Here is a 13,428-nt window from a genome sequence, read left to right on the forward strand (position 1 = left end):
CAATCGTGCTTGAGCTATTGTGCGGTTTAAAATATTTGAGTTGCACCATTATCACTAACTATAGCTTTTGTTAAAACGACAAACGCTCGATCCTACAGATATATTTTTAACCGAACTCCAACTCATTTCAAACCAAATCCAAGCCAACAAATTAAAATTTGTAAGCTTTGAATCAAGCTCTAACCCAAACATAGTTATTTCGAACCAAATACAATCATTAAGTTTTTACTAATATATGACCCAATTCAATTCTTTTACACCGCATGCATTCAAAATTCAAATGTTTCTAGATTTTATTTTACTCTCGTCCAAATCGAATACTTCTATCAAAGGGATAATATCCTCAAATTACTTTAAACAGCAGTTCTTGTCATAAAGTACAAGATAATTGAATTAAATTTACAATTAATTAAACTACAAAAAATAGAGAGACGATTCAAGAATTCAACACCTAGAAATGAACACACCTTGCAATCCACTGAAATGCAGATTCAAATACTGTTTCTTCTTCCGGACGGAGAATAAGAAAAATTACACGAAATAATTCTATTGGCAATGGCAATGGCAATGGCAATTCAAATTCTTCCAATCACTTCTCCCCAAGTGCATTCCTGTATGCACCAGCTTAAAAAATGTGCTCTAAGATCAAGGTTGGGAAAAGATGGGTCTGTCGTCCCCCGGTCATTTGTAGCCGCTAGTGTGAAAGCTACTGAGCAGCTTCTTCTGTGTAAACTTACAAAGAACAGAGCAGTGCGAAAAACTCACGACGTGTATTCAAATGGTTGTGGAGGGGCAGGCTCGTCATCAACAGCCATTGCAAAGGTTGAACCCTGTTGACCAGCAGATGATCCACCTGCATTTGATGTTGTCGATGATGGTGCATCGGTGAGTGATAACTGTTCGGGTTCGTGCGGACGCAAATCTTTCAACAGAACAAATCCTGAGGGTGCAGACTTCACAGGGACATATCTACTTTCTTCGAGGAATTTGATAAATTTTTCTTGGGCGGGAACGACTCTGGCAGGGTTAGTCAAGACTTCAAAACATGGCTCGGGTTCAGCCTTCTTTTCTGCTGTGCTATCAACCTGAAAAATGACAGACATTCTGAAGCTTCTATTTAGGCATAGTTTGAAGTCATTCATAATTAATCCTTGATAATTTATCATCATCCTATCTCATGTCTTGTCATAATATTTATCCATATACTAATCATTTATCTTACATAATCAAATCATTAAATTTAAATTACAATATTATATTTAATAAATAATATTATTAATATTTTATTAATTATTCAAAAGACAATTTAATCAATCAAATCAAAAAAACTATTATTTATCAATCAAATCAAATACTATATTATCTATTATTATTTATTTATTATATTAGATTATTTATCACAATATTATTATCTCATCTTTTAACTTCAAACAGTACCTCAGGGTTTTAATTATTTTTACAAAATGCTTAGCATGAATGCAAATGAATCAACTAGGCTAACCACTCGTGAGCTTTCTGAGCCATCTCAAATTATATTTTATTCATATTTAAAAATTAGAGTTGAGTTGCTTTAAAAAAAAACGAGTTAAGCTCAAGCATTTTCTAGACTATTTTAATCAAATTTGAAACCAAATTATTTTACAAGAAAAGCTAACCGGAACATAAGCTAGGCGTCATACTTCAAACTTTGCTCTATAAGAGCACGATCAACAAGTTTACGTTCAAGCTCTAATTCGAGTTGAACTTCTTCTAACCTAGTTAATATTGATATTTTGTGTTCACGTACGAAAATATTGAGTAACATGAGGCTAAGTTCAACCTTTTGCACCCCTAATCTCTACGGTTAAAAAACAGCAATCAATCTAACCTGCATAGCATCCCCATCCTTGTCGACAGCTTTCCCCTTTCCAGATCCAACGACAGCACTTTTTGGCTCTGCACCTGATGCCTTATCTGTATATGCCTTCTCTGCCTCCTTCTTACTAGCCCTGGCCTTTGCTCTAGCTGAAGTCGATAAAACCGCGGTGGGTAGCTTAACAGAGGTTGTTGTCGTCGATACCGTAGTAGGCTTAGGGTACTCGAAAAATGATGGCTTAGCATGAGACAAGAATTCGAACTTCGGCGCTTTAAGATGGTGGTTCAGACCAATGAATGCAGTTGGTGAAAATGCCAGGCTAATGAAATAAATAAGTGGGTACCAATACCAAAACTGGCTAAACACAGCAAGACCAACAACAGCAGTAATTTTATCATGTTTTGACTTTGAAAGTAACTTTATTGTCACATTCCTTCCACCAGCATCCAGGATCCCAGAAGCCAGAATTGCACCCATCTTGCTCATTGTGTCTTCATGTTTATCCATGATAATTTTTTCCAATTGGCGCCTAATAGTTAAGACATGGTTACCAGAAAAAAAAAAAGGTGATCATCAACTGAATCTTACCTATGTATACACACACAATACCTGAATGTACCAACACGAGAATCACTGGCTTCACTTGTCTGAACCATAACCATTGCCATTGCAATTAGAGCACCTTGACGCACAAAATCAACAACATCTGACATCAATGGTTCCAGCAATGATATTGCCTCGCTAAGACCAGTGCCAGCACATGAAATTCCAACAGCCAATGCGGCGCCATATCGAACATGAGGGTTGTAGGACTCGGACAACAAGGAAACTATACGAGGAGTCTGCAATGTTAAAAAATAGATAACTGCATTGGAAAAGACCCAGCCAACATCCCTACTTCAAAACTCCCCTTTGTGAAAAATATCATACATATACAACATTAGCTATAAGCAGGCCACGTATCAGGGGAAAATACAAAGTAGTTTTGGGTTCTAAACATCTTGCAAACGGCTAGATAAACAATTGAAGATGGAATTCAAAAAACATAGAAATCTATGTAGAAAAAGAACTTCGAAGAAATAAAAAGGTATGGACCTGCTCAGGATCAGAATATAAAACAAATCCAAGTGCAAGAACAGCAGTTCGCCGGACGTCATCGCTCACATCAGAGACAGCAAAGTGCAACAATTGACGTATTGCCTTATTGTTTGCTGTTCCCCTGTATGCCAAAGCCAAAGCATACATGCCTCCATAGCGCAATATAGGGTCTTGATCACGAGTCATTTGCTCAATGAGTGTATCGGCTTCATCTTCTCTCCCATAGACTGTAAGTGCTATCCCCAATGCCAAACCCCTGGCAAGCCATACACAACAAGATAGTGACAAGAAAGATTAATAGAGAACATAACTGTTTCAGGACAATGCATGATTCAACATTACCTGATTATCTTCTCATGCTGGGTCTCATGTGCATATGCAAGCAATTCCTTGGCTTTCTCACTGGCAGTTCCAACCATCAGTAAACCCAGGCTAATGCCAGCAGCTTCACCGGCAACAGCACTGTCTGTATATAGCACATTTTTTATGTTTTCAAAGATGTCATCATCAGCAGTTCCTAAAGCAGCCAAACCAAGACCTAGGCAGGCACCATGTTGAATAACCTGCACCGTTAAATATCTCCCAGAGTTCAGCTAAAAGTCGGTGGAGAAATGTAGTGACGAAAGAATAATAACATTAGGTAAAACAAAGGTTAAACCTCAACATTAGTACTCCCCAAGCTTTCACGAAGAAACTGTTTTATTCCTTCTCCATGGTTTGCATGAATTAAACCAAGAGCATATAAAGCTCCACCTTCAGAATATGGACTACCGCCCCCAGTTCCACCCTGTGGCAAGTATGGAGCCATGAGTGATCTTCCTTGTTGCAGATGGCCTCTGTGGATAACACCAAGACCTGCTGTGGCACTAAATTTAGCCCAATTTGTAGCCCTGCTCAACCAGTCCTATCAATGCAGGACACATCAATCCGTGATAACATCAAAATATATTAAAACAGTAAATGGAAACCAGGGAATAATCAATAGATTACCAGATTCTCGCGAAGAAACGTATCCACAGTTGTTCCCGCATGCATAATAGCATTAGCATATATAGTTGCACTATGGCAAACACTATTTCTAACCTCGACAGATTGCTTTATGGTCTTAAGAATGAGAAGATCTGATCTGTATGTAGATAAGCAATCAAATGTCCGTCACAATTTGAACCACATAATGTAAGCATGTAAAAGAGAATTTGGCTGTGTCTCAATCTGATAGCAAGAAAACTTACTTGTTATGACTATACAAGAACTGCAGAGTCAGCTGTATTGAAGTCTCTCCAGACAAAATTCCTCTTATTTTTGCCAGCCTCTCTGCATAAACTCCATCGCGCTGATCTAGATTTAAGGAATTACTACTTTCATCAGTACCATCTGTCATTTGAACATCCTGTGATTGTACAACACTTCCACTTTGAGCAGAAACGGGTTGACTAGACCCTGACTGTGCAGTCGTTGAAAGCTGGGGCTTAGGACTTGGAAGCCCATCTCGGACACTCAAAAGGAAAGCCTGGTGCTCATTCTCCACAAGATCAAATGCTATTTGAAATGCCAAAAGAGCATCATCCTCGACTTCTGATCGTAATAGTTTCTCTAATATACTTGCTACAACCTCACGTTCATCCAAAAACATTAGGCGCTGACAAATGCTCAAATAATCAGGAGAAGGCAATTGCTGATATACTTTGACAAGCAGACGGAGTACCTGAACCCGAATTACAAGGATCATAGCATTAGTTTTATTAGCTTTTTTGAGCCAGTAAGATGACCTCAAGTATAATGGATAGAAGCATAGAAACTTAATAGGTTCAAAAAGACCAAGTTCCTTCCCCAGCAGATACTTTCATGATCTTATGATAGAGAAATCATTGCATTTAATTTAAAAAAATAGGAAGAAAGCAAGATTAAAGCTCATAACATTCAATTTGAATTACATCTTAAATAAATCACAAAACTATAAACACGGATGCATTTCATTACTCTCTACATGTCAAAATGATTGAAGTGTGAAATTCATCACTTCATATAGACCATGAGCCCCCTGGCGCAGCTTTAGATTAACAATGCATTAAACACATCATGTTAGTATAGAACCTTATTATACATTTCTATGTTAGTGTCAAAAGCAATTGACTGACATCTTCATCGTACTGAAAATTTGCCATTTACCAAAGTGCCATAAGAGCTTAACAATTGTTAGAAAAAAGGATACAGAAACATAACAAGGGCATGTACTAAATGATTTCACCTCACGGCGATATTCTCTTCGATTCACAAACGAATGCGAGACATCGATGCAATAATTGATAGTAGCATGAATATTGTCACTCTTTATAACTGCTTCCTCGAGTTTATCCAATCGTCTGCATTCAATGGCCATTCCTATAGCTTGTTGGTTTTTCCCATCGACTATACATCTGGAAAAAAGGGTAATCAAGACATGAACTAGTAAGAAGACGCCACATGAACTGCATATAGCAACACATGATACAACTTAAACATACTTATCAAGCATTCTCTCAACAATCGCCTCCAGTCTAGAGTCAACCTTCATGGATTCATCCTTTGTCTCAGCTGCCTTAGTCTTGAGACTAGCATATTCATCGATTGCTTTGGCTAAGTGATACAATAGCACGATAAAAACTATAAGCAGCTTTAAATTACAGGAAGCAGCACACACCTTCAGTGATACTTCTTCAGTTCTTAACAAGCATTGCCCTTCAACAGGCCACACTTATTTCAATCAAGCTACATACACTTCCATCAGAATCCATCTTGGGGAGCTATTATGATTAGTCTCAGAGACTTGGACAGAGTTCTAAAATTTGGCCTAGGCGCCGGCTGACCTCACTGAAAATGTTCTAGTCGGCCATCCTAGGCGACCCTAGGAGCCAACTAATGGGCCTATGCATCATAGGCGCTACAGACGGTTAGGGCTTTTAAGTTTTTTTTTGGGGCTTCTTTCCAAAAGTTTTTGGCCTTTTAATTTTAAAGTCCAATTGAAAAAAATAATGGTAATTTTTTTAAGGCTTTAAATCAAAGTCCAATATAAAATGTGATTTGTTGACTTGTCCTGACACATCAAACTTCATCTTTGTATGCGATATAGAGTGAAAACTTCACAAGAATGATTTTGCATCCGAAAAATAGCAAGATCACAATGATGATATGGAGTTTGTGTTCGAAGATGAACAAGTTGTTGAAAATTATAGAGAAAAATAATTGGAGTAAATTTGTGATATTCTATTAGTTGTATAACTTTGAATGCATTTTAAATTTGATGTTATTGTGTTGGGAGTTAAGGTGTGATTTATCATGTTGAAACCGCCTACCGACGCCTAGGCCCTAGACGTTGGTCTGGCGTCCCACTAGCGCCTAGCAAATTTTAGATCCTTGGTCTCGGACAATATGTGAAGATAAGGGCAGAAAAAAAATCTCACCAAGAATAGTATGAACATAGTCCGAATCTTCTGACACATCAAACAGAGGGCCAGCTCCGAGGGCATAAGATAACGAGTCATTGAGCTCACCAAGATAATAGAAAACCTGAAGAAAAAAAACCAAAACTGGTGAAGAATAAACAAAGGTGCAAAAATAATAAAAACATAATGGAATCAAGAATTTCTGTTCATCTTTTAATAAATTGTGAACAAGAGGAAGTTCACAAAACAAGAACACCAGTTTTACATTTTTTAACACGACTTTCCTTGAGTTCTGTAGGAATTACTAAATTTATCAGAGTACTAATACAGCACAAAACTCCCAAAACATATGGATGAAAATAAAACTTTGGGAGAAACATGGTTTTACCTTTGAAACAAGCAAAGCAGCAAGTTGCCTTTGATCAAACTCTTCATCTTCATATAAGCTTTCTCTGCAACCAAATATTAAACATCTATTAACAGGTAAAAGTAAGATAAAAAAAAATACCAATATCGCACAGGAACTATGCTTAAATTATAAATAAAACTAAAACATAAATTAAAAGCAAAAAATTTATCATAAAATTAGACAAGGATACAGAAATTTATTGTGAGTGAACCCAAACATAACAATCAGAAGAATATTGGCATTAAAATAGAGAATACAAGAATTAACTGGTACCCGCATTTGGAAAGAAGCCAAACCAAAAAGAAGGGCGGAGCTGAGCAAAGCTTAAACCAAGATATTAACTTAGAGGAGGTGAGCAATAATCGGTCAAAAGATATTGATTGCAAAAAATTAACAAAAAGTGAGACCACCCAACATTCTCATACTGAAAGATTACACCCCCGCCTGCCACAGCATAAAACAAAAAAAAAAACCTTGCCACCTAAAGCTTCTAACGATGCGAAAAGTAAGAAAACTGCAACAACAACAATACATTTCTAACAAAAACTAATTGATAATCTTTCCTGCCTACAAAATAGCTTGCCATCAATAGAAGGCAACAAAAATTAAAACATGGGGAGTAATTATTATATATATCAGGCGCCCCAAACTCCACCTCACACAAAAAAATAAACATTCCCCCCAAACAGTACAAAGCTACTCAAACTCCATATCATAAAAAAAAAACCAATCGCATAAAAAAAGCCTAACCAAACATCCAGTTTGGAAACCCCATTCACGTATTTGACTGACAAGGAAAAAAGAGATAGATTACATAATCGGAACGGAAGTCGAGATCTCCGGCCAGAAATAGTCCACGAAGGAGTTGAGGTTGGAGAGCGCGTGCAGCTTAAGCGCCGGGTGGCTCTCGTTCAGCATCGCCAAAAGCCCTCCGGCAGAACTCACAATCGTCGCCTCGGCCGCCATCTAACAGATCGTGATCGAGAATTCGGCGTAGAGATCTGAGGGGGGTTTTGAAAAGAGAGAAATGAGGAGTGGGGTTTCTTGTAGCAAGGGCAAAGTGAAATGCGTAGGATAGGTAATCACCGTAATAAATCTATTTTGGCTTAGTTTTTGCACAAAAATAATGCAGTTTTTATGCTTAATTTAACGTTCATCTCTAACTCATTTAGTTCAAATCTTACACTAAAAAAATATATTTCTAAAATATTCTTTTTGTTTACTATTTATTTATAAATTTAACAATATAATTATAATTAATGTTAACATTAGTATTATAACTATAATTTTATTTTTATTAAAATTGAAACTCTCCGTCCAAATGACGCATCAGAGGAGAATATTGTAAGTATGTCTTATTCAACTATTTATTAAATTACAAGTTTAATTTCTTATAAGATAATAGCTGGATATTTTCGTACAGTTAAAGCGAGCAAAAGATTTGTTCATGCAAGATGCTGATTTTAGTAAAGGCTTCAAATATGATCATGTGTGGTATATTATGAAAGATATGGAGAAATTCTCGAGTGACATCAATCCAATGAGCGCACCAGCAAGAATGCATGTCACAAGTTTGGACTAGTCACAGTCAGATAGCCAGACACCAAATACTCCAATATCAGGTTCTCCTGGATTACCTCTGTTTTCAATTAATTTAAGTAGTGATGAAAATACAGGCGACACTTCATCCCAGCGACCTCTCGGTGTTAAAAAATCTAAACTAAAGAAAAAAAGGGACGACAATGTGCTGGAATTGATATCTACAATGAAAGAAGGGCATCGTGATCTTATAAATGTATTACAAAAAAGATCCACTGAAATTCAACAAAGTTATAAGATGAAACTCCTAGCATTGCAAAATGAGCAGCTCAAATTAGCAAATCAACAAAAAAAAATTGAAACTAGACAACAACAAATAACATTAACAACCTTTCAAGACGAGAATAAAGTTTTGTACATGGATTTAAGCACGATAGGTGATCAAGAAATGCGCGAAATTGTTCGAAAGGAACGAGCCAAAATTTTGAAAAAAAGAAATGAAGAACATGGACAACACGAAAATGATACATTTGAGAAATATTTTGGTGATTTGGAGGTTCGGGATCTAATTTAGGAGATTATTGATCATCTACATTGTTTCTCATTTTTATGTTTTTGTTCGCATTGTTATTTTTGTGATTTTCAATTATGTATTATCTTCGAATTTGTATTTCAATTATGTATTATCTTTGTATTTTGTATTTCGATTGGGTATTGTAATTTTAATTTCAAAATTTTGTTGTTGGTTTTTCTGATATTTTATCAATTATATATTTACGAGAGTTCAAAATATTAAAAATAAAATAAAAAAACTAGAAGTATTTTTATAAATTTTCTAATATAATTATAATTATTTTTTTGTGTTTTAATTTTTATTATGAATTATATTTTATATCAACACGATTTAATTTTACTCATCAATTATATAATATTATTATTAAAAATATTTAATACATATTTATAATAAATAAAAAAATTAAAAAAATTAAAAAAAAATAAAAAAAGGCCCAAACCCAGCGCAATTTTGGCGCTGGGTTTCTCCGCTGCGCCAAATTTGGCGCAGAGGAGGGAGGCTGCGCCATTTTGGAGCAAAATGCTATGATAGCGATGGGTTGGAGTTGCTCTTAAGATGTTTGGTTGGCTGACGTCCGATCAATATTTGATTATTTGAATTGAATCGTCGCATCTTAAAATAAAAATGATAGAATAAAACAAAAAGAAATTGAGAACTGTTGAAAAATAATATTTAAAATGTGTGTATTTAATATTTGAATGTTGAAAATAAGAGTTGTAAATATTGAAAATTAGTGTGTGATGATGTAGGTTATGATGAATTTATTTTTTGGATTATTTGTAAAGATTTTCTATAAATAGATATCTCATTTGTGAAGAAAATTACAATTGAGTATATAGAAAATATTATAAAGTGTGTAGTTTGGTAAATTTTGAGAGTTTGAGATTTTTACTTTTTACCATAAATTTTTACTTTTTCACAATACGTTATCAGCACGAAGCTCTAAAAGTCCTCCATACTTTTCCAAGCTCCAAACAGAAGAAAAAAGTAACAAAAGTAATAATATTTATTTGTTGTTATTTATTTATTGTGTATATATTTAATATATAATATAATGTTATTATATAATAAAAATAATTTTTTCAAAAACTTGTTATAAATTCTGGGATGATGTTAATACGACATCCCACACTCCCGGTAAGGGATACGACAAGTATAAAAGCCTATAAAGTGTTTTAACAAAATAACTTACGACACCTCATTATAATAATGTGATATGATATACATAATTATTTAAACATGACTAATATTATATACATCATATTATTACCATAAAATTGTACAAATACAACTATTTATTTTTTGTACACCAACGGTCATAAACGGTAACAAAACGGCTAGTTTTTGCCCTATAAATATGATCTCACAAACACATACAATCACTCCAACTTTCTCTTCTTCTCTAAAAATTATTCTTCATCAAATTTATCGAAGAAGAAAGAAGATGGCTTTCTCAAGGTTATTTTTAATTTTTTTGATTATCATACTTACGAGTCTTGTATTTATTGGAGAATATCCTCCTCGTGTGTTTTCTTTATTTTTACGAATGCTTGTACTTGTTGTTTATCCATTACTTTGTATTGCAATATTCATTAACTAATAAAATGTATCGTAATTTTTTTTAGTACCACCATGACAAATTTGACAAAGCTCGAATTTGTTGCGCTCGACATCACGGGAAAAAAATATATGACATGGACTTTCGATGTAGAAATGCATCTTGAGTCATTGGGTCTAAGTGAGACCATTAAAGAAAATGGTATATCTTCATCACAAGAGAAACCAAAAGCTATAATATTTTTGCGTGGACATCTCGATGAAGGTTTAAAATGTGAATATCTCATCGAAAAAGATCACATGGCTCTGTGGAAAGGATTGAAAGAATGATTCGAACATATAAGGGAAGTTATACTTCCGACCGCCCGTGATGAATGAAATATGTTAAGATTCCAAGATTTCAAGAAAGTTAGTGATTACAATTCGGCGATGTATTGAATAATCTCGCAATTAAAATTTTGTAAACATGAGGTTACGGAATCAGAAATGCTTGAAAAAACATTTTCCACGTTTCACGCATCAAATATAACTTTACAGCAACAATATAGAGTGCGTGGATTTGCGAGATATTCTGAACTTATCGCATGTCTTCTTGTGGCGGAAAAGAACGAGCTATTGATGAGAAATCATCAGTCCCGACCCACTGGATCAACAGCATTTCCAAAAGTAAATGTTGTAAGTAAAAATGAATTTAAACCTGGAAACCAAAATCAAACCCAGAGACAAAGTTTTGGTCGAGGTCGAGGTCATGGTCGTGGACGTGGACGTGGACGTGATCGTGGTCGTGGTCGTGGTCGTGGTCGTGGTCGCGGCCGTGGTTTTGAAAACAATCGAGATAGTTATTATTATAACTCATCTCAAAAGGACGTCACGAACCACCCACCAAAAAAGCATAATGAGAACATGAGTGTAAATGAAATCACTCAAAAAGATTTGAAAGTTCTTGTTTTAGATGCGGCACTCCAAGACATTGGTCTCGTATTTGTCCAGCCCCCGAGCACCTTTGAAAGGTTTATAAAGGATCAATAAAGAGAAAAGAAAAAGAGACCAACTTCACTGAACACAGTGTCCGTTTGAGTGATTCAACTCATTTTGATGCTGCAGATTTCCTGAATGATTTCTCTGGAAATGATCAATATGTTGGTGGAATAGAAATGAAAAATATTGACACTGGAGATTTTCTCAATTATTTTTCTGAAAATGAACAATATATTGCTAGAATATAATTGTAAAATAATTTATTTTTCATGTACTCATATGACAATGTTTCATTGTACAAGTATGATATGTGTTGTATTTTTCAATTTATTGCATACGTATTGTTAATAATTTTTTTATTGTATATTTTTTTGAAGTTCAATATTGAAAATGCTACGAACAAAGCTGAAGCTTACATACCTGATAGTGGTACAACGCACAATATCCTCCGAGATAAAAGATATTTCTTGGAACTAAAACCAACAAAAACAATGGTGAATACAATATCAGGTCATGTAGACTTGATTAAAGGATGTGGTAAAGCACAATTTGTGTTACCTAATGGTACAAAATTTTTTTATCAATGATGCTTTGCATTCACCACAATCAAAAAGAAATTTGTTGAGTTTTAATGATATATATTCCTATAGATATGATACTCAGACAATGAATGAAGGGAATGAGAAATATATGTGTCTTACCACATACAAATCAGGAAAGAAATATGTAGTTGAAAAACTACCAATGCTACCTACTGGATTGCATTATACATATATAAGTCCAATTGAATCAAACATGGTAGTTAATAATTCTTCAATACTGATCAATTGGTATGATCGATTAGGACATCCTGGTTCAACAATGTTGCGAAGAATTATAGAAAATACACATGGCCATCCATTGAAAGACCAGAAGATCTTTCAGAATAATAAGTTTCAATGTAAATCATGTTCTCTTGAAAAACTTATTATAAGACCATCACAAGCCAAAATCCAAACTGAATCACCAATGTTTATTTAACGTATTCAGGGTGATATTTGTGGACCAATCCATCCACCATGTGGACCATTCAGATATTTTATGGTATTGATTGATGCCTCCAGCAGATGGTCACATGTATGTTTATTGTCAACTTGAAATGTTGCATTTGCAAGTTACTTGCTCAAATAATAAAATTGAGGAATCAACTTCCCGATTATACAATCAAGAAAATTAGACTTGATAATGCTGGTGAATTTACTTCCCAGACTTTCAATGATTATTGTATGTCTATGGGAATCATTGTTGAGCATCCTGTTGCTCATGTACATACACAGAATGGATTGGCTGAATCATTGATTAAACGTCTGCAAATGATTGCTAGACCGATGATTATGAAAACAAAGCTCCCTATTTCTATATGGAGACATGCAATTTTACATGATGTTGCATTAATTCGTATCAGACCAAGTACATATCATAAATACTCCCCATTGCAACTTGCATTTGGTAAAGAACCAATCATTTCTCATCCGAGAATTTTTGGATGTATGGTGTATGTGTAAAGGCCCGAAAATTTGTACTTGAAAATTTGAGGAAAAATTAAAAATTTTCTTTTTTTTTTGACTAAAATGCCTCGTTCATAAAATAAACTGATAAATAAAGTTTTATGTTCGAAATGGCAGCGGAAGTAAATGTTTGTTTGTAAAAATAATAATTTAAAATAATTAAAAATGGCAGCGGAAGTATTCAATGTTTGCAAAATAACCGTAAAAAAAATAATTCAACGACAGATAAAAATATTTGATCATAAAATAGTAAATACTGAAAAAATGAGGTCCTCGGGTTCCACTACTGCCGACCCAAGCTAGCTCACTGGTCCCCGCCCTCGGCCCCGACATCATCAGTACCTACAACAATCAAGTCTAGTGAGTCTAAAGACTCAACATGCATATATCGTAAATAACGAGTAAATAATATAGTAAAATTTGCATGGGATAAAAATATCATGTCATGA

General features: G+C 34.7%; 1 protein-coding gene across 2 annotated transcripts; it reads right to left on the reverse strand.

The window, feature by feature from the left end:
- Nucleotides 1-381: 381 nt before the first annotated feature.
- On the reverse strand, nt 382-7,855 carry LOC140833053 (26S proteasome non-ATPase regulatory subunit 1 homolog A-like). 2 transcript variants are annotated; one of them, XM_073197443.1, is made up of 13 exons: nt 7,599-7,855; nt 6,764-6,827; nt 6,394-6,499; nt 5,458-5,569; nt 5,202-5,370; nt 4,186-4,658; nt 3,944-4,079; nt 3,612-3,857; nt 3,296-3,516; nt 2,951-3,209; nt 2,465-2,697; nt 1,868-2,384; nt 382-1,085 (listed from the first exon to the last, which is right to left on the reverse strand). In XM_073197443.1, exons 1-13 carry the CDS (start codon nt 7,748-7,750, stop codon nt 762-764), a joined length of 3,012 nt encoding a protein of 1,003 aa, XP_073053544.1. In that variant the 5' UTR covers nt 7,751-7,855; the 3' UTR covers nt 382-761. The 2 variants fall into 2 exon arrangements, with proteins under 2 accessions (XP_073053544.1, XP_073053545.1); XM_073197444.1 differs by lacking the exons at nt 6,764-6,827; nt 7,599-7,855 and adding an exon at nt 5,634-5,701 and having other exon boundaries at nt 5,458-5,544.
- Nucleotides 7,856-13,428: the final 5,573 nt, after the last annotated feature.

The sequence above is a fragment of the Primulina eburnea genome, chromosome 5 (genome assembly GCF_022965805.1).
Source record: "Primulina eburnea isolate SZY01 chromosome 5, ASM2296580v1, whole genome shotgun sequence".
Lineage (NCBI taxonomy): Eukaryota > Viridiplantae > Streptophyta > Magnoliopsida > Lamiales > Gesneriaceae > Primulina > Primulina eburnea.

Excerpts from the sequence above, each read along its gene's own strand:
- LOC140833053 (XM_073197443.1), bottom strand. The coding sequence starts at position 7,750 with ATGGCGGCCGAGGCGACGATTGTGAGTTCTGCCGGAGGGCTTTTGGCG. Across the intron at positions 6,500-6,763 it reads CTGCTTTGCTTGTTTCAAAG|GTTTTCTATTATCTTGGTGA; the intron begins GTAAAACCATGT and ends TTTTTTCTTCAG. Across the intron at positions 2,698-2,950 it reads TATATTCTGATCCTGAGCAG|ACTCCTCGTATAGTTTCCTT; the intron begins GTCCATACCTTT and ends TTAACATTGCAG.